Source organism: Equus asinus, chromosome X, assembly GCF_041296235.1.
Source record: "Equus asinus isolate D_3611 breed Donkey chromosome X, EquAss-T2T_v2, whole genome shotgun sequence".
Taxonomy (NCBI): domain Eukaryota; kingdom Metazoa; phylum Chordata; class Mammalia; order Perissodactyla; family Equidae; genus Equus; species Equus asinus.
This window is the reverse complement of record NC_091820.1, coordinates 25,694,704-25,721,476: the sequence shown is the minus strand read 5'-3', so window position 1 is coordinate 25,721,476 and position 26,773 is coordinate 25,694,704. Positions and strand designations below refer to the sequence as shown.

The 26,773-nt window shown below is 40.1% G+C and overlaps 1 protein-coding gene across 14 annotated transcripts in view; it reads left to right on the top strand.

The window, feature by feature from the left end:
- DMD (dystrophin) overlaps positions 1-26,773 on the top strand; it is a 2,265,680-nt gene that overhangs the window by 1,887,313 nt on the left and 351,594 nt on the right. For 12 of the 14 annotated variants that reach the window (XM_070503127.1, XM_070503123.1, XM_070503121.1 and 9 more), the window contains one exon: positions 25,950-26,122. In XM_070503127.1, the coding sequence (XP_070359228.1) occupies positions 25,950-26,122 (173 nt within the window). Of the gene's footprint in view, positions 1-25,044; positions 25,131-25,949; positions 26,123-26,773 lie in introns of those variants that run through there. The other 2 variants (XM_070503130.1, XM_070503131.1) reach the window with 1 other exon arrangement.

The window sequence follows — 26,773 nt, the reverse complement described above, 5'->3', positions numbered from 1 at the left end:
CACCTCATCTCAATTCATCCACTATATGTTCGCTGGAAATACTTGATCTGTAGTGAGAGTTCACACAGTTTATGGTTGAAAACAGCAGATTCATATACCCAAGTTGTTCCAAACATAGTGAAGTTTGTCAATAACTGAACTAAGTATCAGTTTTTAAATTTATATTTAAATTTTTTCAAGTTGAGTCTTTCAGTCTCACCAGCACCATTGCAAGAGCTCACTAGCTGCCTGCAGCCAGTGGCTATGGTCCTAGACAGAGCAGCACGGCTCTAAAACAGAGCAGCTTCTGAATCAATGCTTATTGAGCCCATTAACCAAGGACGATGCAGACAATAGCCAGTGGTTGTGTCGAAGACAATAGGTCTCCAGCTCTTCCATAGCCCACCCTCCAGAGAGCCAAGTTTCGTATCACTAAATAATACCCCTCTTACTTCTTTCTGGCCAGAAACAATTTTAGGAATTAAAATCATTTTTCAGTTTTCCAAACTCAGCATTTTTAGTAGTGTTCTCATTTAGACCATCCACCCCTTTTCCTTGCTTCTGAATATGTGAACTTTGTCCAAATGATATTTTGTAGGTCCTGTGATAGGGCCCAGGAAGACTTTCTAAGTTTGATGGAATTATAAGGACTGCTCAGTTTCCTGGACTTTTCAGAATGGAAAATCCTCAGAGCAGTTGTCCTCTGGAAGTGCTGCCTTTGGGCTATTTCACCCATTCCCCGCCTCTGAGTCAGATATAGGTTGGCGGACGAGCAGCAGTGTTCTCTTGGCTGATCAAGAGCGTCTCCCTTTGCTCCGCTCAGTGTTAGAGAGATGGGGAAAGTCATCTGGGCTTACAGATTAGGTACGAGACTCAGAGGCATACCTTTTGAGAAGTCATAAATCATTTTCTGTTTATGAAAGCGCACGTTAAGACACCCATAAAATCTCCAAATAAACGGTGTTTTACTTTTCCTTCAAAATCTCAGTGGGAAAAGGTACTTCTGACTTTTCAAGTGAATAAAAATAATGAATCCTGATTACCAGGTGTGTTTAAACTGATTTGCAAAGCAGGTGGAAAAGCATCTAGTCACAGTGATAAGCATCTTCTAGGCATCAGAGGACGTATTGATTTCAGGGTCTGTATTTTTTTTTTACAACTAGTGTATATTGGGATGCAGGTGGTCATTACTCGGTTCAAATTTATCTTCTCTATTTGCATTCACTTATTTCAAAATGCCAATTTGTGAATACTGACTTCGTAAATTTTCCATAGTAATCTCCCGTTTATTTTGGATATCCAATTTGGTATAGAATGGCTGCAGAAAGTTATCGCACACTGATCTCCATGGTCTGTCTCTGGGCAGCAGCTGCCAGAAATTTGAGATTCTCGAGTTTCCCCCTCGCACGCCAATAAGTTGCTTGTACTTCCTCTCTTGAAGCATTCACATCATTATTCGATGCCTGACTTCTCTGCTAAAAGGCAACAGCCGCAAAGAACGGGACGGCTGTCTTGTTCACCACTATGTCCCCAGTGTCTAGCACCATGACGAGGACACTAATAGATGTTTACTCGGTTCCAGTCTTTCCCTCTTCACACTGGGACAAAAGTCTTTGCAAGTATTCTGCCACCATTTGTGTAGATTCAAGCCAAATGTGGCTCGCAGTGCTACGATGTCTCGGTTGTCCTACTCACAATTCCTCCTCCTCCTGCAGGGCTTAACCTGCCTGACAGCGGCCCCTCCTGCTGAGCACCTTGGCCTTTTAGGGGTACACTTGTCACTCCATTTTATAGGATAGTTTTACGCTGTTAAAGACTATTTCCTGTGATCATGCTGTGTTCTCAGATGGCAAACCTAGATTTATTTACGCTTGCCACCCAAGACGGGAATTTAACCTTGAAAATAAGTTAAAATTTGAAAGGCAGTAAATCTTAGGGCTGGAGTTTATAATTTCTTTCAGTTAAGGAATCTAGAGACCAGGTGTGAAGGAAGGGACATGGGCTAGAAGTAAAACAACTGGATTCTGCTCTGGCACTGATGTTAACTTTGAGCAATTCGCCTTACTTTCCTGAACCTTAATTTTCTCATCTGGAAAATGAAAGAATTTACTACATCAGGGAATGTGAATAAGTGGATGTCTTCCACTTCTCCCTCGTTTGCCCATGGGAGATAGCACTAATCAATCAGTGCTGTATCAGAATACTTCTCGAGACAATGTTCCACGCAGCTACCACTCACTAATGTCGTTAGCACATAGACAAAACTCCTTTGTCATCCCTTGGCTACTTGACCTTTGATATACTCTCCAGCCTTAAAATTCTAATAGCTCTATTAAATAGATTGAAATTCAAGAGTACAATAATAATGATTCTTCACCATCAAGAAATAGTCTGAAAAAAAATAAAGAGAACTAATAACCTTTCTCTTTTACTTCTACTCAGGGTCATCACAAAGAGTTGTTCAGGTTGTAAAGCTTACAACTCACTGTGTGAATGGTGCTTCTTTGGTTTGTTCAGTGCACAACCTGCACAGCTGTTCATGGCCCTCTGCTTCCACAAATTCATTTCTAAATAGCTGTACCTCTGTTCTTTGACTTCTAATTAGTTTAATTTTATATATTCTTTCTAGAAGATTTATGATATATGAAAAATATCACCATAGGGAAATATTTTGATATCCTAGGCTCTTCATTATAATAGGATTTAAAAAATTATTTTTCTTGATTTAAAGAGAAACACGTGTACTGAGAACTCACAGGACATTAGCCTTTGCATATGAAACAATAAGAAAAAAATTTAAACAGCCAATGATTAGAAAGGAGAATGGTGGAATAGTCTTCTGATGCAAGCATCCATTTATTTGTACATTTATTTCATGAATATTTATTGATGTTCCAGACAGTATGCTAGACGCTAGAGATACATCAGTAAAATAATGACAGGTTTGATCACTATCTTCTTTGATCTGTAGTCTAATGGAAAAGGAAGGAAGGAAACAAGCATCTAGTAAATGGTAAGAGCAGTGCTATTAGAGTACATAAAGCTCGCCCAAGCCTGGTGTGGTGGGATGAGGAAGGCTTCTCTGAGGGAGGCTCACCTTGGCTGAGACCTGAGGAGAAGCAGGAGTTCACCAGGTCAAGTTGGGGATTTGGAGAAACAGTCTTCCTGGCAGAGGAACTAGTATGTGTAAAGGCCTGGAAGTGAGAAATGTCATGGCAATTCAAGGGACCAAAGGATGCTCGGTAAACTGGAGGCAGGGAGACAGCTTCAGGACGCTATTGAAGTTACCAGGTGAGTGATGATGATGCTGTAGACCAAGCTGTGGTGACGGAGATGGAGAGCAGTAGGATGCATACAGATTTGATAGCTATTTAACAGTTAGAATCAATGCTAGCATGATTGTTAGGTTATGGTAGGTGACTTGGAGGGAAGAGTTAAGTCAGATACCTAATTTAGACAATCAAGTGGGTGGTGGTACCATTTATTCAAACCCTTTTACACAAGAGATAGAGTGTGTTTGAAGGAGATGGAGGGTGGTGAAACGGGAGGGGCGATGTCGAGTTCAGTCTTGCACATGTTGAGTTTGAGTTGCCCATGGAACATGCAAATGGCTATGTCCAGGTAGCTGGGTATGTGAGCTGTACCTACAGAAAAAGTTCTGAGCTAGGGATATTTCATTGGTTTTTGTCATTATATAGCTCATGAAAATCTTGCAAGAGTCTGCAATGGTTTAGGGAAAAGCTGTCGATAGAGAAGAGCAGAGGCCCAGGAGTGAACCCAGAAAAATACCAACAATTCAGAGATCAGCAGAGAAAAATACACTTGCAGTGGGGACAGGGAAATGAGTAATTCAGTAGGGAGGGGACAAACCAGGTGTGTGTGGTGTCACAGAATCCAAGGGAAGAGAGGCTCTCAAGAAAAAGTGGCATTCATTGTTGTCAAGAGCTGTGAAAGAGACGTAAAAGATAAGAACAAAAAATATTCCATTAATTTAGCAACATGGAGGGTACTGATAACCTTGATGGGAGTAATTTCCGTGTTGATTTTGGAGAACCCAGTAATCAATCAGTGGTAAATAGGGAACCAAGATTGCAGTGGGCTGAGACATGATTGGGATTTGAGACAATCAAGGAGCAAGTGTCAAACAATTCTTTTAAGACTTGGGGCTGTGATGGGAAAAGAGAAAGACCATCGTAACAAGAGACGGATGTAGGAGCCAGAAGAAGAGCATGATCTTAAGACGAGAGGGACTTGAGTGTGTTTAAATGCCAGTGGGAAGGAGACAGTAGACAGGGAGAGGCTGAGAATGCAAAAGAAATGAGGGGTAATCAGTAGCCACACATAGGAATGAAGGCACATCTTCCATTGCAACTGCATGGGAGGAGCGAAGGATAGTTGCTGGTACTTCTCTAATTTTGGTGAAAGATTAAGGTAGCATACATCTATTGGATTGATTTTTCTCATTGAAGTGGAAGCTGCGGTTAAATTCAGAGTGATGGGGATGGTGTGAGAGTCTGAGATCTAAGGAGAGTGGCAATTCGAAAGAGCTGCTCTGGGATGTTAGGGAAAGTGTCGACTACAGAATCGGTGAGCAATGAAATTTTGTTTTGTTTTCGGTTTGAACTCCATTTCGTTGCTTCTAAGTTCATGAGAACTGTTTCAGAATCTTCCCTGCATTTCTTATTTCTACCTCTGCTCCTTCTTTTTTCTCATCTCCCCAATTTAAACTTTCCCTACTTTCTTAAACTAACGTACACCAACTGCCATGAAATCTGATGATAAAAGATGCCGCAAAATAAGTTTTGATTTTTGGTTTGTTGGCTTGTTTGTTATTTTTAAACCTAGGCCACAAAACTACCTTGTATGAAAGAAGAGAGTTATAGTAAAGAAGGATAGTTTTCCATTATTTCATTAATTTAAGGCCATGTGGCTAGTCCAAACAGATAATATAGGCCAGGAAAAGTCTACCTTGAGATTTTAACTCCCAAGATGGGTTTTCTACCTAATCAAAAGAACCCAATAATTGCTTAATCTCCTCTTAAATGGGTTTGTTTTCTGTGCAGTTTTACCCTTTAGCTGATTTCCTAAGTGTTAAATTAAGAAAGATTCTCTCAGAAGGCTCGCTCGTCATGTCCTAGAATCTCCCCTGTGTTGGAGTTGTCCAGTTTTCAGCGCTTTATATTCAGAGTACCTGATCTAAGCCATGATACCCCTTTTTTAAAAGAGAAAAGCTTAGCCCAGGCTGGATCATGCCTGTCACGTTCATCACTGGGGCCTGGCACAGTGCCAGACACATGGTGCGTGTTCAGTAAGTATGTGTAGGATGGATGAATGGATGGACGGATGGACAATGGCGAACGATAACCCTACCATCATCCCAGGGGGAGGTGAGAACTGCTGTGACTTGGAAAACTGGAGGGAAGAAGTAGTTAAAACAATCATCCAGTAAACTGGGCTGCTATCACGAGAATCCTGTGCTCCATTATGTAGTTACATACCAAGGTTACCCACCATCCATTACATACCAAGGTTACCAGCTCGTTGACTCTCGTTATTAACCCTCTTTGACGTTCTCCAGTTCCTTGACTTCTTTCATAACTGATCATTTTGTTAACTGATCCAATCATTTTTTCGATAACTCTTTATTGAAAACAAAAGCAGCTGCATGCCAGCTACCAAGCTGGAAGCTGGAGATACAGCAGTGAGCAAGGCAGATATGCTTCCTGCCCTCAGGAGCAACCATACTGGCGGGAGTTTTCCATTCCAGTGTCTTTCCTCTGCTTTTCCTCAAAAGGAGAATGCTGACGTGTAATTTGCCTTATCCCCTTGAAGTTCTATGATTAAGGATTTTAGATTTAAACCAGTTCTTAATCCGTGACTTATGAATCTACAATCCCGAATCTTGTTGTTCATGTTCTTGGGTTTTGTTTTGTTTTTGATGTCCCTATTCTCCTTAGATATGAATACAAGCGTCTTGAAAGAAACTTGTGATTGGCATGGGAGCGCCACAAAGCCATTTTTGTAAATGTGAACTTGGTATTAAATGTCGGGTGTGTAGTACATGCGGAATGAATTACTTCTCCATAAAGGAGAATTTAAAGTAAATTAAAAGAACGTGAATTCTTTCCAGTTTGCATTGCTGACAAATGCAGAAACTTTGATCTTCCTTTGCTGAGAGGAATATGGCCAATGATACACAATAGATGTTGTAGCAATGTTCACTTACATACCTTTTTTTTTTTAAATCTTTCTTTCAAGAAGCTATCCTAGGATCTTCCTTTGACAGTGTCCTAGTTCTTATCTCTGCTGCACACAGGCTCACAAAATGTTTTCTTTGAAGGGCATTTTGTTATTGGCTCTCTTTTTATTCTTCTTGCCATCGTAAACCGAGCTGAAGGCGTTCACTCGCCGTGGTGAGAAGGCATCTGGGTGCACACAACGTGGTGTGAACCTCTGGCTTTTCTCTGCTTGTCATTCCCTGAATGTAAGAAACAGGTGTACTGAGCAAGTCACTGCCCTTGGAGAACCCCAGGCGGGAAGGGAACGCTGTGTCACGGCCTTTTGTTACTTGGAGAGAATGAGTAGGTAGAAGGCTGCCTCAGCTGATAATGAGAAAACAGAGGGACTCGGTCAGGACTTTTTTCCCACTTTATTGCTGGCTATAGGTTTATTCATCCTGATTTGCTCAGGACAGTCCCAGTTCATAGCTGTTCTTCTCGTGTAATTCTTAATAGCACCCCCATATACTCTCAAAGGTGTTCATATTTGGGCAATAAACTATAGGGTCACCCTAATTACGTGGACCGAAGAGGAGAAAACCTTGACTGCTAGAGACGGTCAGTGCTTGCCATGTCTATATCTCCTAATGTTGGAACTTGGTACTTTTAGGGAATAAAATTGGGTGTGAAATATATGCAGAGTAGGTAAATGCAGCTAAATTAGTAAAAAATTCAGCTTAGTTTATTGATCGCCTTGTATGTGCTCGGCACCGTGCCAGGTGCTGACAGCAGAGAGATAAGCTCTGTTCTCCTGAGTTCTCCTCACCCGTGCAAGCCAGACCTAAAAGCATACTGTCTTTCCTTAGCATCCCTTCACCCCTCCCCATGACTTTCTATATGAATCAAGTTTGTGATATTCCACTTCTGGGCTTTTTTTCTTTTTGGAGCTTTAATGGCAGTGTATCACGTTTTAATTAATAGAACATCATGTTATGAAACTGTTGCAACAAACCTTTTCCCTAGGCATCAGATGTGTTGTCAGTGAAAATTTGACATCCAGACATGAGGAACAAAAGAGATAAGAGAAATAATAGTGAGCTTTTTGTAAAGGATGATGATATAATGTTTGGGCATTTTAATGTGTTCCCACAGCCAAAAGTATCTTGTAAAGTATTTCCTTTAGAAATAAAACAAGACATCAGTCCAGAGGTACAAACCTCTTTGCCTTCCTCACTTCCTACCCTCCTTTGATGGGAGATCTCACGGCCATGACAAAAAGCCATGTTGGGAAAACCATAGAGTTTTATTGTTTGTAGATTTTTAAATGACTAAAGGAAGATACTGCCAGTACTAAAGACAAACAGAGAAGCTGACCCCGAGAGTCAACATAGCAGTCGGAGTTCAGTGCAGAAAGAGAAACTACTCTAGGTATGATACTCAAAGCATATTTAATACAGAGGATTAGAAGCACAGTAAATCTTCGGAAAGGCTGAAGGAGCAGATTTAAACCTGGCTTCCAGGATAGATTTCGAAAGCCAGATAGAGCCGATCCACTAGGAAACTGCCATCCCTGAGGTAACCACTGAAGCAATGAGTTCAAGAACATGTTCTGTGACTGTGCACTCGGAATCGGGAAGTTGGAATCAAGAGGCTGCCACCTTCGTGGCTGCTGTTAACAACTGCCTTTTTCCAACCAGGAAGCTGGAGAATGGATTTTGGAACCATGATGTGGGAAACCTCGTATTTCTGTGACTAAGCTCGCCAACAGAAACAGCCAAAAGGAGCTGGGAGTTAGGCTGCACCTCACTTCCCCCTTCCAGATCTCTCACAAGTACATCTACTTGACGTAGGGTTGCCAGAGTTAGCAAAGAAAAATAATGCATACAACATACTTACACTAAAAAAAAAATGCATTGTTTTTCTGACATTCAGATTTAACTGGACACCCTGTATTTTATCTGACAGCTCTAACTTATTAAAACCTAATTCATATCCAGAACCCTAGATGCATAGAAGTCTGGCAAATGAAACTTTTAATTTCCAACCTGTCCAACTAGAAGGAAGGTGGTGTGGAGGTGTGAGCGAGCCAATCCATAGTATTAACCAAAGTAGATTTCCTACCGAGAACGGCTGAAGGTTTTCTGCCCGTCCTTTTGCTACCATCTAAATATTTTCACTGTGCATTCGTATACTCTCTGAAATCCTACCAATCTGTGATTCATCTGGCTTAACTCGGCTTCCTCTTTTTAAGATGTAAAAATCTCCCAGAACGTGAAAATGGTCAGACTACGCTCTGGAAATACGATTTCCAACAAGGTAGGAGAGAAGGGTTATTAGGGCATGAGGAAATGTGGGGGTAGAAAAGACCGGGCACCGGGACATGGAATGAGACAGGCAGATGCCCTCTCAGATCTGCTTTGCTTCCTGTTATGCACTGGACAGATTCAGGCTTCAGAGAAGAAATATTTTCTTTTCGTATTTCTCCTCCCTTTGGTACCCTGAAAGATGCATGCTTTCCAAATCATGTAACCCGAAGTTATGTGATCAGAATGACATAGATCATCTATGAGAGAGTCAAATAGCTGTATATATGCTGGCCTGAGACATCTATGGCTATTGTTTCCGTGGAAATTTGAGTTTTGGGGTTCTGAACCATTGACTTGCAAATAACTTTTGGTTACGGAACTCTTTGTAAGTTGGGGACTGCTTTTACTTATTTTATGAGTAAAGATGTCAAAAGGAAGAATGCTGGAACTGCACCATGCTAATTAACTATTTAGTGAGAAGAAATGTCAGCCTAGCCTCTCAGAGAAGTCAAGGCTGATGGAAAACAATCATGCAAGCACAATGCCATTCTGCAGAAGCGCAGAATCTTGCTTTCGTCCCCCATTTTCCCTAGGATTTTTCTTGTCTGCATTTAAAACAGTTGGGTAGTTCAAGTTTCAAGGCTACTGATTGTAACAGAAAATCAGTAGTAATTGGAAGCAGTGGGATGTTGGGAGAAGTAATAAAGGTAGCTGCTCTCCAAGTTATCCTGTAGGACTTTCCATGGCAATGAAATCAGGCAGGGGAAGCTTGGCTAGCTGAGTAAGTGCGAGCAAACAGTCCTACAGAGAATGGGGCTGTCTCTTCAATCCTTTTATCTCTGGCGGTGAGTGGGAAGTAGGGGAATTCTTTGGCAGAAAACTGTATCCCGGGGTTGATGAGGGTTATTTGGCTAAAAGAGTTTATTGTTATAGTGACATCAAACTTTCCACGAATTGTTTGCTATTAAAGCAAATTGAAAGTAGCATTGCATCTTCGATAAGGGAGGTGAACTTTGTAGATTAGCTTGTGAGCTTGTCTTGGAATAAAGGAGACTTACAAATTCCTTTTATTTCAGAGATACAGTAGGTTCATTTTCTCTTCAGAAGTCTGTGTTGCTTTTCATAGTGTCTGTCTTCTGCCTATAAAAACATGATAGCTATTTGATGAGAATTTGCCATTATCAGTAAATTAAAGACCCTCAAATTCTTTTTACTAATTATAATTTAATTTCATACATTTAATGATGTTTTAAGACACATGAGTTACTTTGTAACTCCCAACATCACAAAGATAAATTTGATTCCATGGACAAAGTGTTGTGCCAAATGAAATATTTCATTTAGGCAAAGAGAAGGGCACAGAAAAAATTAGTGGAATTCTCAACACTGTGTATAACTCAAACATTATATAGCAATGTTTTTCTGTGACTTTCATCATGATTTGTTGAAAAGAGAAGGTAATGAACATATGGTGTTTGAAAGGCCCAAGTCGTCTTCTAAATACTTCAGAATCTATTATTTAGCTATGATCTTAGATCTAAAATCTGGTCTTTTGAAGGATTCTATTTGCTGTGCATATTAAAAAATATGATTTCCATATCACATTATGGCATTAGCTATCAATACACAAACCAGGAGCTCAGAACAAATCATTCGGTATCATTTGGTAAATACCATGATTGAAGATACTTACGATTGAGGATCTGGATAGGCAAGATAGTTGGGGGTTTGGGGAATTCCATAGCTTAAAATCGTATTGATTTTACAGTGAAGAATAGTCCAAGTTACGTTTGAGGTTTCCAAAATGGACTGCCCGAGGAATGTTTTCTTGCTATCTCAGGCAGCAGGCAGTTTTCCAGGAGAAAGCATTCATCCATTCAGGGAGCTCTAACGTGTAGTTTCCACTTTTCTAGCAATTGCACTTAAAACCGTGAGAATAGGCCCTAGGATTTACGGAGATCCGCTTCTCAGGACAAGCAGATCCTTCCAGCTTTTACCTGTCAGTTTGTCAGTGCTCGCGTTTGTGTCCGATAGAGAGGCTGTTTGATCTTCTTTTATTTTTTCCTAATCAAGCCATTAGCATGAAACAAGGACATGTAATCTTACTGGAGTAAAATTGGGGTCGTGCCATAGGCTAGCTGAATGAGTGCTCAGTGGCATGATGATATATGGCCGCTGCACAACAAGGCCTTTACCACATCAAATCTGCCCTTTCATTAGATGTTAAATCTCATTTGAAGAGATTTTATCATTATGGAAATTGCTCTGTAAATGTGCCCGTGATGAGCCCCAATAAAGTTTGCTGAGAAGAATTGAAGACAGAGGAGATGAGTCAGCAACTAAAACATTATCCTCAGACAGAGTTTTCCTGGCTTTAGGCAAAGCAGCCCGCGCAGTAACGGAAAATCTTCATTGACTCAGTGGTGTGTCTTCCCCAGATTCTTCCAGGGCGCTTTGCCTGTAGCACTATCGCTTCTTCAATAAGCTGAAGGAGGAGCCTGCTCTCCAGCTCAGTGGGCCTTTTTCTCCCCAACCTCAGAGCCATCACTTGAATTTATAGTTGCCAAAATGAATAATGCAATCTTCGCCTCGCGTTCCTGCCTCCATGCATGCATGCAGAGCAGGCCTAAGGTTCTTTAAATGAAAGATGGCTTTCTTTTCATGAAATAAAGAACACCTCTGCTTTCTTTTCAGGGTCATTTAAAAATATCTATACCACTGGGTTGTGGAAGGCACATGAGGAGGATTCTTAGGTAAAGGGTAAAGTCAAAATGTTCTTTTCTCTACAATAGGCATTGACTCATATCTTTGAGTAGCACAACTGATTTGAAGTTTCCTTTTAATCGCGTTCTTCATTATCTCTTTCTTCGTTCCCGAACTGTTTCACTGAGCTGCACTTGCCCTGAGGTACAACTTCTGTGTATTTCCACGGGCCCCTGGTGAAATGCACCCTTTTCCTCCATGTTACCCACCCACCCCTCTTTTATTTGTTATTTCCCAAGCAGATGGCCGGTCAAAATGGGAAAGGGCCAGGTTACTTGAATGTGGTTAGAGTGACAAGAATTGCCTTGTAGCACCTAGGGACTGCCCTTTGATATGCCTCTCCCTCCCAAATCTAGTCATTTTGTGCCTAGGATCACTCTGACTAATTCCAAGATGCATAAATAAGCAAAATTCCATTTTAGTGACATTTTTTGATGTATTCTTCTTCCTGAGAGTTTTCCATTAAAATGATGCTTGAAAGATACATTGTCTTCATTCATTCATTGTATTTCTCGGAGGTGGAAGAAGCTACCAGCAGGCTCCTGCTCTCCATTTCCTTTTAGTGGGTCTCAGAAGCCCATGAAATTATAGGTCGTATTTTGTGTATATGGATATTTGTGCAGGTGTCTCAGGAGAGGATCCATTATTTTCAGAAAGGCATTCATGACCTCCAGGAGATTAAGGACCATCATGCTAGACCAGTGGTTCATTCTCGAAGGGTGGTCCCTGGAGTAGCAGTATCAGCATCACCTGGGAACTTGTTAGAAATGCAAATTCTTGAACTCTGCACCAGACCTACAGAATCATGAACTCCAGGGTTGGGCCCCAGCAGCCTGTTTTAATAAGCCCTCCAGGTGATTCTCAAGCTCACTCAAGTTTGAGAACCACTGTGCCAGATAAACTACCAATACATGACGCAAGTTCACGTTCACAGGCACGTTGGCGTGACACAGAGAAAGCAGCCCTCTCTCTGCTACCCTTCATGGACCCCCCCCCCCCCCCCCCCGCACTGTCCACAGAGAGTTACTCAGCTCTGACGTGTATTCTTATCTATCTTATCTTCAGCTTTACTCATGCCCTCGGCTTCAAATTTCATTCTCCCACTTCTCTCCTGGTCAGCTCCTGTTCATCCCTCAAGACTCTGCTCGAATATCATCACTTCCGTGATGGCATCTACAAATCTTGGCAACAAGGCTAATTGCTCTGTGTCCCCATAGGGTTATGTCCACTTTAACGTTATCACATGTTGTTTGCTTGCCTGTTTGTTTAAGAGATTTTCAGGAGACTGTGGACCCCTTGAAATAAGAAACTTATATCTTGTGATTTTATGAGTATCTTCAGACATAGTTTAAGGGAGATCCTTCTTTCTGCCAATCCACAAAAGGGAAAAATCAGAAAGTCAAAAAGGAACAGAACTCTGACAGAACCAGGCAGAAGGGTTTTTCCCTAAGTCCCTTTATTTTCTACTTGAGATAACATTAATCATTAGGTATTACCCACATTGACTTCCCAGTCCCTTATTGATGAGGGTTTTTTCTGTTAAACTGTAAACTACGTCAGAAATTCAAGCAGAGATTCACCACAGCTGTACATTTCTTCTGCCTCTGTCTGAGAAGAATGGACCCAACCTTTGTCCACGGCAAAGCACTATGGACGTGACTTGTTTACCACTTCTCTTTGTTGGAGGGACCACGCTTCTTCACTTATACTCAAGATCAATTACAATGATGAAATCCAAAGGAAATTTTTCCTTTCTTACTCAGGGCACTGCAAGGTAGGTTTCCGCTGTTCTGTAACATATTGCAATGTAGCTGCCATGTAAAAATTCTTATGATGCAAAATAATCTATATGGACGTTCTTTTTCCTGTTCTAGTTCTTTATTAAAACATATAATTTATCTCATGGCCATGGAATGACTTACGCTTCCCCAAAGCTTACTCTCCTGGTGTTAGTTTTTCAAACGTACGTATTCTCAAGATGAAAGAAACATCATCTCATGACCAAAGGCTATGAATGCCTGGGCCTGCTTTAGCAAGACGGCCCAGGGTCTCTAGGATGTTCTGAATGGAACTGAATGTTTTGGGAAAGATTTGCAGGTATACAATGGAAAACTCGTGAATGGGTTTCTGGCCCCAGCACAGTGGATTCCAGGAATGAAGGAACATCCTAGATATTTTTCCAGTTTCCTCATTTTTGTCACCTTTCCTTTGGCAGACATGCCACTGTTACCTACCTTTCTAATAATGTCCACGTGCATAGCCTTTCTCCTTCCTTTTCCTTATACATTGAAAAAAGGGTTACTGTTTTCTCTCCATCACCATCCACCCTATTCCATGGGAGAAGAAAAGCTAAATAGGGTGAAGTAACTCCCTAGGCACAAAAAACCCATTACACTTTCCAGAAGAAGTAATTTGCTTTACTTGGTAGTAGGCAGAAATTAACTCACCAAAGAACACCAGGGAATCAGATCCAATTATGTCAGCAGGACTTTAGTTAACATCATGATACTAGAACTTTCTTTAACATTCAAACTTTATGGATACCTAGAATTCATTTTAAAGGTAATGTCACTAAGCTTTAGGCTAAAGAGTACCCACTAATGAATACAGTTGTGTCCAATGTGCGTTTGTGAATTATTTGGAAATTATCCTGTTATTTAAAGTGAAAAAAATATAGAAACATCTTTGATTTATTACATCATTAACCTATTCTAAACAATTACCTCAGTGTAGGGTTGTTTTGTGGTTGTGTCGGGATATCATGAGGGTTTTTTGGGGGGATGAAAGATGGAATAAAGTTGTTGTTCTGCACTTGCAACATTCATAATTAAAACAAGCCAGAGGAAATTAACTACATGGCTGTTATGATTTCTAGCGTATTACCAAAAATAATCATGGCACTTCACCATATGTTCTTGCCTTGTTCTTACATATTGCTGTTGGGATAAGATGAGACTTGACATCAACTAATTCCTTATTTCTAATATACAATCTTGAACTACACTGATTCTCTAGAGGAGAAAAATAGCTCTGTGACAAAGAGGTTCAGGAAATAAGAGCTTTCCTAACTTATAACTCTGTATGTAAGATAGACAAACCGTACAGGTAAATATAACCAGATGTGTATTGGTCCATAGGAAGATAGTCGCCAGTTTTAAGAATAAGAATGTATCCTGTTCGTTTAGAGTCCTTCAAAATCATGAAAGGTATTAGTTCTGAGTAGACGAGGAGGAATAAATAAGTTAATACTTAATTGGAAAACAATTCAGTTGCCCGGCCATTCCTCGCAGGGCGTCACGGTAAATTTCCCAAACCAAGTATCTCACAAGCGCCTTAATGAGGTAATTATTGTGTTGTATTACGTGTAGCCCAGGTCAGAAGCCACTTGCTTTGTATTTGAGGGGTGAGGGGAGGATTGGGGGAGCAAGTAAAAAGAACATCAATTGAGACAGATCTGTGCTCTAAGCCTGTTTCTGCCACATAACAGCTGTGGGATTTAGACGGGTTACTTCATCGCTCCAGACTGTGGTTTCCTCAGCTGGGGGATAAGAAGGCCTACTTGATAGAGTTGATGTAAAGGGTTTATAAGGGGTCTAAGTAATAGTTTCTTGCCCTGCTTCATCCCGCTACTCCACCTCCACCCCTCCTCGTGGCTCTGCACTAATAAATATGTTTCAATGTCGGAAAGGCCCATCTGGTCTTTCTCAGATAAGGAGGGTTATCTTCAAACAGACGGGATTCCTGCGCATAAAACATAATACAAAACCAAAAGTACCTTCAGCCCTGTAGACTTTTCATATGTGGTTGTCTCTATGATTTAAATGTGCAATCTAGAGTAGAGAGTGTGAAGGCCTTTCAGGATTACCATTGGCAATGATCTTCTGAAAGATGTCTCATGTAGGAAATGCTCACTCAATTAGGAGCAATGAAGGAGTATAGCAATATCTGAAAAAATATTGCCACACAATGTAGGTTTTTATATGAACTTGAGATATATTAGTAAAAAGGAAAGCTCAGCCTGCCAAAGGGCTGGTTTTATCTTTCAACAGCAACATTATGAAGGCATGCTATTCTTTTTTTATAACTTAAGGGCTGAGCCAGATGGGTACCAACATTTTTTCCCTACCAGGTCTGTGGCATCTTAACTTTTTAAAAATGCCTGATAGGATATATTTTAGGTAGGAGTCTCCTGTGCCTATATGCAGTATTGGTATTACTGCCCTTGTCTTGTCCTTGTAATTTACTTGGCACCAAGGGGTAAGTGTGCACGTGTATATGTGCTTGAAACACAGCATATCTAAAGTTCGTATTACTCCTAGGGAAATGAAACTTAACACAACATTTCTATCGGCGCCGGCCCCGTGGCCGAGTGGTTGGGTTCGCGCGCTCCGCTGCAGGCGGCCCAGTGTTTCGTCAGTTCGAATCCTGGGCGCGGACATGGCACTGCTCATCAAACCACGCTGAGGCAGCGTCCCACATGCCACAACTAGAAGGACCCACAACTAAGAATATGCAACTATGTACCTGGGGGCTTTGGGGAGAAAAAGGAAAAAAATAAAATCTTTAAAAAAAAAATAAATAAATAACATTTCTATCTTTAAAATGCTTTTGTGAATAGTTGTCACTTTGCTGAATTCTGCCTTCCAAAGGTAGAGCAAGAGAAGGATGAAATTGAGTCACACATGCAGCTATTTCTATAATTTGTGAGCACTCGATGACGGTAGCATCCCTTCTCCCTACTTTGTCCCTGTTTCTAGACCCACTTCATTGGTTCATGAATGGCCTGTCAGCTAAATTTCCTACGTCCATTGTCTCCCTGCTCCCATTTACCCTGAAAACTGTCCCCCCAAATAATCATTCTCAAATAGTTTTTTTGACCATATCATGCCTGTACACAGGAATCAGCAGTGGAATCTTATCCTTATAGAATCAGATACAATCTCCAGGCTACATTCAAAGCTCTCAATGGCCACTCTGTACCCTTTGATCCTCATTTTTGACCCTTTTCAGCACTGCTTCTTAGCTCCTGCCTACAGCTCTGGCTCCTGTCTCTGTGCATTTGATATTCCTTTTCCTTGGAATGGCCTCCTGTATTCTCTGCTAGCAAACTTGGAGTCATGGAGGAAGGTGAAAGGGGGACCAGAGAGACACATTTTAATGAAGGCCCTCAATAGATGGGGCATTGACTTAGGTGCTTAGATGTTCTACTCACATCACTTCATCTAATCTTTGCCAAAACCTTATATGGTAGATATTATTAGCCTTATTTATAGATGAAAAAAATAGGCTTTGAAATATTTTATAATTCGCCGAAGATCACAAAGTTAGTAAGTGGAGGAAGTTCGAATCTAAACAAATCTTATGATGCCAAAGGCGGGGCTCTTTCCACTGTGCCGTACTTTATCCCAATCTATGTTAATTACTCCCCCCATCCTCTCCAGACTTTAAGACATAATCATGCCTTCATGTACTCTTTAATTATGTGAACTTTTGTAATTCTTCCTCAACTGTTCAAATCAGATTCCTCTCCTGAAGTATAAGCTCTAACATAATCATTAAAAAATCACCACCCAAACTCTCCTTTGATCCCTCACCCCCCTTTAGGTGCTGCCCTATTTCTCATCTAAACTTCATCGCCCAACTTTTTACTGGTGCTGTGTGTTCAGTCAACTTCCTTGAGTCTTCTTACTCTTACATCTATTTCCACATCCCCTCTGAAACTGTTCTTATCAAGGTGACCATTGACCTTCCTCGTTCTCCTCTAATGTAACCAACTTCTCAGCAGTATTTGACACAGTTGGCCACTCCTTCCTTTTTGAAACCTTCTCTTCTCTCTTGGCCCCCATGATACCATAATTTTTTAGTTGTCCTCCTACCTCTTTGACTCTTTCTTTTCTGTTTCCTTTTCCAGGCTTTCTACTCCTACCTAATCTCTGAATGTCAGTGGTCCTCAGGACTTGGTCCTAGGGCCCTTCTTGTCCCTCTGCTCTTTCTCCCTAAGTATGCTTGCCTATTCCGATGGCCGTAGATAGTATCGATAAACCGAATGATCCCAAATTCAGAAAGCCAGGCCAGAACTGCCTCCTGAGTTTCACGCATGTATTTAAAATCTCTACTTGAGTGTCTTACAGTCATTTTAAAGTGTAACGTGTTGAAAACAGAACAGAGAACTGACTTTTCCCGCAGTTTTCACCATCTCAGTAAAAGACACTACCGTCCATCTGTTGTTCAAGTTAAAAATTTGGAGTTATCCTTGAGATATCCCTCTCCTTTATTCTCATCATCTAATCCATTGGTATGTGTAAGAAATCCACATTATATCTCACATCAGTCCACTTCTCTCCTCTGTAATCGCCCTAGTCCAGGCCACCATTATCTCTTGCCAAGATTAGAAGCCCTGGCCTCTGACTGGTCTTTCTGTTTCTTCTCCTGCTTTCTTTAATCTCCACATAGCAATATACTGACTTATTTAAAGCCTAAATCAGATCATGTCACAACCCTGCTTTAAAAGCTTCTATTTCTTTCCCTTGAAATACAATTCGAACTTCTTACCATGGGACTTCCAGGCCCCACATTATCTGAAGCCTCTCTTACCTCATGTCCAGCCATATTTCTTTCCTAGTAAGTTCTAGCCAAGATCTTTCCCACCACAGAGCTGATGCAAAGGCCTCCCTTTTAACCTGGGAGAAATCCTGTTCCCTTGGGTTTTCCTATAACTGGTGTCTTCTCATCCTTCAAGTCTCAACTGAGCCTTCTCACATAGGTGTTTCTTGACCACCATAAACAGAGCTCACCCATCAACACCACATGGACACCATTATTCTCACCACCACCCCCCATTTGTTACCTTCAGAGCCTTTTCTTATTTTATTGAACATTTGTCTGTTTACCATATTTCTCCCCTGTTTATCCTATTTCTCTCTCCATTTATCCTATTATGCTGTGAATGTCAGGAGGGTAGAAGTTTGGGATTTTTTATTTACCACTACGGACTTGGATGCTAATATGTTAAATATCAGTGGAAGGAAGGAAAGGGGAGGGAGGGGGAGGAGAGAGGGATGAAGGGAGGGAGGGAAGGAAGGAAGGAAGAAAGAAGGAAGAAAGGAAGGAAGGAATTAACTAACTTAAGGGCCAGGACTACATCTTTCTTACATTCTGTGTGCCCAGATCTCCTAGTGAAATCTTGGGCATACAATAGGCACTTAATGCATGTTTGTGTGATGAATAAATATGCAGGACATTTTTGCACTGTGACAGAATAAAAAGAAACTAGGAAAAACAAGATGCAGAAGAGAAAAGGTACTTCCCATCTTACTTCCAGTCTAGTCTCACTGAAATGAACTCTTCAATTTTAAAAAGTAATTTTAAGACTAGAGTAAACCAGAGGGTCAGACAAGGAAAAAAAGCATCACGTGTTACCAGAGTTGGGGATTGCTTAAGGCGGTCTGACAAATGGGATTTTGCTCAGTTTCCTCTGGGGTAATCCGCCCTAGGCCGGGCATTTTTAAAGATTAGATTTTGAAATAAGGCTTTGCACCTGGGAATGTACTGAGGCAGGAGAGCATATCCCTCCTCTCCACTGTTCTAGTACTTAAGTGTGAGAATTTTCGAATGAGATATGAAAGCAAAGACAACAAACCCTGCAGGATAATAGTCTCTGAGGACCTTCATAACAGCCATTTTTAAAGCAAAGCCTATGGACTCCTAAATCCATAGCCGCTCGTTTAAGATGCATTGCCATGCAGTGGACCTGAAAACACACTCCTTATCTACCTCGAGCCACCAGGCTCCGAGCCAAATGGCGGTCCTCAAATTAGCTCTTGTTTCTCTTGGGGTGACAACTTTGCTGCTTTTTAAAAGTATTGCAATGGCCACATATAGAATAGAAAAAACAGTCACACCCAACTGTGAATCTGTACCCAACTGCATTTCCTGAGCAAGTTAGAAACCTCTGGTGGTTAGATTAGAGTCCTTATAAGGTCAAGATTGTGAGTCCAATTCCTTTATATGGATGCTTCTCCAAAAATCCATTAGGAAGGATAATTCTGTTTTGTTTTGCTAGTTTTAATTTCCAATCCGTAACAGACTGATGCTTTTGTAACATGCAATAAAAATGAATTACTTTTAAAAATTACATAAACCAGACACACAAAATGCAAGCCCATGCTTTTTATTTTTAGATCGCTATAAACATTTCTCAAGATTTACTCTCAATTTCTGTTCTCATACTGGAATGTGCCTGTGTGTCTATGTGTGTGTACTCCAAAACCTCAAGTTTTAGAGCCCATGTTTAACAAGTCACTTTGGATGATCAAGCTAAGGGAGTTTAACTTTTGTATGTTTGTTTTTGTTTTGTTTAACTTTAAAGCATCAACGCTTTTTCAGGATAACTCTGTTGGATAAATCCATTTAAAGAGTTTGACATACACTGCTTCCTTCTGAAATCAAGTTTACTGAACATAAATCTGCTTTTCTTACTCATTCAGGATCATCATCATTAACATTAATTATTTTGCTTCGCTTTAAAGCTTGATGATGCCTTCAAGGGCTAATAATAAATGTAGGGCTCTTAGTTTCCACACTGTGTGACCCTGGTCAACTATGCGTGCCCGTGGCTCCTTTGACACCTTTCTGGTTCCCTGTCAGGTGTCACTTCTTGCTAATCTCATTTAGCCCTTAAGGATAACTTCTCCCCTGCTTTGGATCTTCTGTTTCTGACCTTTTAAGTTCTTGGAAATCAGATCATCGCTTTGTTTTTCCTTCCAAGCTTATTTGAATTAGGTAAAAATTATCAGTAAAGAGGAACTAATGACCTTATCCTTATTCACATACTAATTGCTTTCAGAAAAGTTGAGAGACAGTGTGTCTATAATGAATTCTGTAGGGAGACTTGGTCACATATTTTTATTCATCTTTTTCTTTTGTTTTTTTGGTTACTTCTCAGTTATGTTCAAAATAGCAAGGTTATCATTTGCCACGTTCTTTCTTAGAGACAAATAATTCCATATACATAGGAAAGAAAATATGTGGGTACTCTTACCTATGATGTTTTAGAATAGTGTCATAACCATTTGTTCGGATAATAAAAAAAAAAAGTGTATCACACTAACTAATTCTTGGCATCTCCCTTCTTTATTTTTCTTCTAGTAAAGCTTTTGTAACTTTCCATGTTCTTCCCCACTTGTCTTCTAACTCATGAACTCCATGGATTGTTCTCCTTGACAAATGAGATAGTACAAATTTAATATTCAATAATCTTGTCTTGGTCCTTTCCTTTTCTTCACAAGCTTTTCTTCTGAGTGGCTTCCTAAAAGAAGGTCTTGATCCTACTTAGTTTAAGGACCTCAATTACATTCTACCTGTTTCTTCTTAACATTCATCATCCATTCCAATCAGGTTGTACAATCTATTGTCCCAGCTCACAAACCTAACTAACTCCCACCTTTCTGCTATTTCCATGCTATTCTTCCCACTTGGAATACCGTCTTCCTTCCACCTGTCTCAGTCCTATCCCTCCTTTATGGCTCAAACCAAGTCCTGTGACTTCATGAAGTCTATTTCTATAGCTCAGTTTCCACATCGATTCTCTTATAATAGAAACCCTTACATTAGCTATTACTTATTAAAAGGTTGTTGTGGTGTGGATGCTGTTCAAAGTATTTTACAAAAATCATTCCATGTAATATTTAAAACCAACCCAGCAGGTAGGTATTATTATTTATTATTTAGTGAAGCCAAAGAGATTAAAGAGTTTAAGTTAAACTTATGCAACTAATAAGGAAAAGAGAAGGGAGAGGCTCAAACTATGTCTCTGTAACTGTAATTTGCCATTAGTTTTCCGTGGAGGCTGAGAGAGGGGACTTATGACAGAAGTAGGCTAGACTCTCAGAAAAGAAGGGAGTGTGAGATTTGAAAAAGCTCTCCAGGAAACAAGATACTCCCTATTCCTAAAACCACCACACTATGAATATATCGCTTGCCTCATATCAGAGCTCTCTTGATAGTCACAGCTGAAATTGCTCCATGATTATACAGAACTGTAGGCTATGTGTTTCTTTTGGGGGAGGGCTACATACAACTTTTCCTTTTGGACCCATTTTCTCAATTATTTTATGTTCTTTCTTAGATTAGATATACTCTGTGCACTGCTTCAGATCTATCTAACCGTCTCCATTTTAACAAGACCATAAAATTACTCTTTGAGTACGGAAAGTGTTGTTCTGCGTTGTCTAATGGCAGTGCTAGATTTGCGGAAATTTGGGCAGGAGTATTATTGAAAGGAAAAATTTTAAAATTAATAGGAAAAAGCTCAGAGGTAATACAGCCTAGTGGTTAAAAGCACAGTCCTTGGAGACCAACCGCCTGAGTTTGAAGTCTCGCCACATGGTTTAATTAGCTGTGTGACCTTGGGCATTTTTACTTAACCATTCTGTAGTTTCATTCTCTTATATATAAAATGAAAATAATAATGCCTACCCTAGAGGGTTACCGAGAGGATTACATGAGCTCACGTATATGCAGTGCGCTGCACAATGTCCAGTGTACCGTAAGTCTTATATATTTTGTTCCTGTTGCTGTTACTGCTATTGCTTCTGTTGTTATATAACAAATACCTTTTTTTTCTGTTCATTAGTTATTTTCTTCTTAAAGAATACAATAACAAAAAGAAGAGGAAAATTAGATCACATACATTGAATGTATGACGAAGGCTCGAGTGACCTTTTCTAGTTGTTAGAAGTTAAATAAAACTACTTTAAAAATATCTGTGAAAATTACTTTTTGTCCTGATTGGCTATCCTCTGAGAACTCCTCTTGATTCTCCATACCAACCTGCTGCTTTTCCGTGGCCCCTGAGGCTAAGGTTAATCTTAAGATCAATGCCATCATGGTAGCTTTATGCAAATGTGAATGTGTTCCTTCCTACCTTCCCTGTCGATGTCTCCCCACCTAGGATTCATGCTGCCTGCTTGTACTGAAAAATCTCCATTGCGGCACGCCAACCTCCTAAAGAAAGCCTTGTATTCCTCATTGATACTCATCTCCATTTTAGAGCAACTTTCCTGAGTCTCGTAGCTTGACAGATTCCCCGCCAGCCTGCCATCCCAAAGGGACATGGCCAAACTACATTTATGCTGATGTGTCAAGTCGTTACCTAGCGTAATGTTCACGCGGCTCTTGTAGACAAAGGAATGAGTTCCTGATGGGAGAATTTCTGTTCTGGCAACAGGGATATTTTCTAGTAAGGAGACCTTTTCGGTGCAAACAATTCTGGCTCACAGGTGGTCCCGGATGCCCAATTGCAAAATGAGAAGGGAAAAGGGTAGTCAGGATTCCATTTTTCATTCAGAACAAATCAATCTATGTGGGTGAATTTTTTGTTAAAATCAGCAATGCTGTCTTGCCGTGTGCTTTCTTCCTCAACAGTTGTTTTTTTTCCCCCTTGTTCAAAGTAGCCTAGTTCAGCTTCAATAATTAGTATCTGTTACAGCCAATGCTTAGAATAAACGGTGGGTGGAGACAGCCCAAGATCTTCCAGAGTCAAAAGAACTGGATCCATTGCCCAGTTCTAACATTGGCTAGATAGGTGACTTTAGGCAAGTCAGTTAAACATCTCTGAGCCTCAGTGCTCTCATCTGTGAAACAGAGAAAATATTACGTACATCACAGGGCCAGGAGGAGGAAGAGCTGAAACAGTACATTTGTAAGTGCTTTATAAACTGTAAAGCCCTCTACTCTACGCGTGTCATTTGTTGCTCTAAACCACCACCATGACCTAGACCCGTAGGACTGAGTTGAGTTACCTTCCTGCCAATTCTGACTACTTCAGCCACTTCTGAATTTCCAAGGGGAAAAGTTTTAATCCCCGTATCTATGAGGTTTGGCAGGGAATTCTCATTAATATTTAGTTGGTAATATGGATGAATTCAATAAAAAGTACACAGTAGATTTTAGGAAAAGTAAAGACATAACTGTCTCTTGCAGTCTTCTTGTATTTCCCACGGTGTTAAGACGAGACAAATAATCAGTCCTCAATGAAACCTGATTTATTGATCTTATATTCTTTTCTTTCTTGATGATACAACAAAGGTGTTTATATGCAGTGTAATGTAAATAGCAAAGATGAAAATAGCAAATTCATGAATCAACATCCTATTTATGCTTGGGGAGACCTCTCATTTACTCAACAAGATGTTGATGACTTCATGATACACATAATCTGGAGGAACTATTCATTGAGCCTGGGTCTCTGCTGTAAATGCACATGTACAAAGTCAAGTATGCTGTAATCTATATGCACGTTAACTTCGAGATCTGATTGTAGTAGTCAAAATATCTTATTTTCTTGAACAACTAAAGGTTTGCTTTTAATCCCCTAAGTATGTACTCTTGAGGTGAAGTTTTAAGTAGCATACAAATCAAATACAAGAAGAAAAATAAAGTAAAAGAGAGACGTGAGGGAATTATGTGGATAACTTTGATCTGTTTGGTTTCTAGTCCTGAATTATTTAGACAAATTAACCTCACTTTTCTCTTTTGCTGCAAAAGTGGCAAATTCAGGGGCTGGCCCCATGGTCAAGTGGTTGAGTTCACGTGCCCCACTTTGGTGGCCCATGGTTTCACGAGTTTGGATCCCGGACGCAGACCTAGCACCGCTCATCAGGCCATGCTGAGGTGGCATCCCACATAGCCCAACCAGAAGGACCTGCAACCAGAATATACAACTATGTGCTGGGGGGCTTGGGGAGAAGAAAAAAAAAGTGGCAAAATGACTTTCAGAGCACAGTAATGTGCTCCATGCAGTAGGGTATGTTTTTCCATGCAGGTACACAAACATAAAATAGATGTATATTTGGTCTAACTCCATTCGGTCACAAGCCCAATACTAGTTTTCCATCACATAAGCTCGTTTCAAAATCATGCTATTTCCTTCCAGAAAAGGCCAGCTTGGGATGGAATAGAGATAGATGCTGCTTGATCTGTTTCAGTATTTTCATTCTTTCACTTTTGGATGCGGTTCTCTCCGTGTTCCCCCTCCTGTCTTCCAGTCAAAGAGAATGGGACAGAATTCTCTTTAGAGTCCATCGGTGATCCTTTGGCTGCCAAAAATAGTGATGAGATCCATTCATTGCCCATCTACCTTACTTCTCAAACATTCAAACTTTTGCTTCTAAGAGGCTGTGGTTGAAAACACGGGCCAGTTCTTCAGAATTTCTAGCATGTTATTGCTGCCACTCTTCCTCCTTACTTTAGGAGAGTAATTTAATTCAATTTTAGAAAGAGAGAAAAAAAAACCTTTCTAGTTACACAGATCAACCCAATTGTTCGGAGCTTCAGAATGAATTTTTAAACTTGTTGAACAGAAGCATACAAATCTCTAAAAGCAAGTCAGATAATGTACAAAGCCTCCATTCATTGTGTAGGCAGAAAGGAATGCTAGTACCCGGCAGCTCTCTAAGGAATGTTCCTTTGGCTTTGACTGTTCTGCTGGGAACAAGGAGGGAAACACATATATAAAATGAATTTATAATGTCTCTGGCTTATAATGGCAAAATGATAAGAAAAGTTGGCTGTTTAATATAAACTGTCAGTTGCATATTCCAGGCCTCCTCTCTTTGAGGTTCCTCCCACATCCACAGGCCTGGCTACCGTTTCGTGAGGAGTACAAAGTGGCTGTTTATTATTATTGACTGGTGAGGCCTGTACTCCGAAATTCATTCTGTCAACAGAATGTAAGCAAAGTTGGCATTTTAAAGCAAGGCTCTTTCAGTCGCTGGGTTTTCTCAGGATTGCTATGCAACAGGATCAGTGCTGTAGTCCTCGGTTCAAGCTGAAAATGTTACACAGGAAGACATACCATGTAAAGGTCAGATTCTTCTACTATGATGATTTTCTTGATCTGTGTGTATACAAATGAGGTTGAATGCATCACCTCTTGTCATAACTCTTAGCAAGGTCCTATGGACTTTCTACTTGTCAAGCCTAAAGTTATGATGGTGTTTTAAATGGGAAATCTTGCTAATAAATGTATGATGCTGTAATAAATGTATGATGCTGTAATACCAAGGTGAACTTAATGTGTATTGTCAAGAAGATGTTCTCCTGTGATAGAATCCCATTAATGTGCTGGTGCTATAGACCGAGTACAGCTTGTTCATTAGTCTCTCCATGCTTTTATAGTCAGAGTCAACTTTCCAGATTACTATGTGCGTGGAAAATATGACTTGACTCATAGTGTAATGAAATGATTGGCACTGGGGTACACTTTATCATGGAATTTTATTTCATATCACTTCAATAAAATGATCTATTTTGTCCCTGGACTAGAAGATATAACTTATGAAATTTTTAAAGTTATAAATATATTATGTTCCAGTTCATAGTGTAAAGGAGTAAATTTATTATACCTAATAAATGTACCTATAAATTTTTAAATTATACCTATTTAAATAAAGAAATAAATTAAACCCATACGTAATAAGATGCCCATTTTCAATCTACATAATAACATAAAGAGATAATACGTGAAGAAAAGTGAGTTGGAGGTGAATCTTCTTGTTATTGGCCCAATTAAAATGTCTTTTGAACTAATAGTTTATTTTTTGCTGTTCTCCAAAGTCACATTCATAGCTGGTGCATTTTGTTTGGTAATCTTGTACATCTTCTTCTTCCTGCTGCCCTGTAGGACCTGCAAGGAGAAATCGAAGCTCATACAGATATCTACCACAACCTGGATGAAAATGGCCAAAAAATCCTGAGATCCCTGGAAGGTTCTGATGACGCGATCGTGTTACAGAGACGTTTGGATAACATGAACTTCAAGTGGAGTGAGCTGCGGAAAAAGTCTCTCAACATTAGGTAGGAAAACATCAGGGGCAAAAAAGCCAGAAATGAATGAAAACGGCAAAATTTTCCTTGTTTTCCTAGCACAGGTAGCTAATATCTCATATGTTTATGTAAATCACCCAGTTTCAGAATGATTCCTTTTATTTTGAATAAATGAAGCATTCATTTGCTTAGTATGAAGCTGATACTTGAGGGTTCAGATTAGATTAAAATGGTGATGTTTTCTAACCACGGGAGAGATGCATATGAAGACATTAGAGTGAATTTAAATGAGGAACAGAGCTCTCCTAATTTCATAGAGTTCTTTCTTGGTTTATCACAGGGTTATGCAAAAAGTGATCAAATTAATGTATGTTTATCATGGAATTCTTTCTTTGGCATTACTCTAAATGCATAACAGAGGACATTCTTTAAATACCGTAACACATTATAATTAACAGTGGAGAGGAGACCTCTCCATGGCTCCTGCAGCTAAGGAGAGATTATAGCAACTTTCTGTCTTTAGCTTCCTCTCAGATTTTGTCACCACATCCTCTGTCGGCTAAGCCTTTAGTTGTTCTCTACTCCTCTATTTTGTACATTGCCCCTTTCCGAGTATCACCTTTCTCTTGAGAAGTTAATGGATGCATCTCAGCGTGTTTGTAAGGAGGCCAGAGTGAAGCT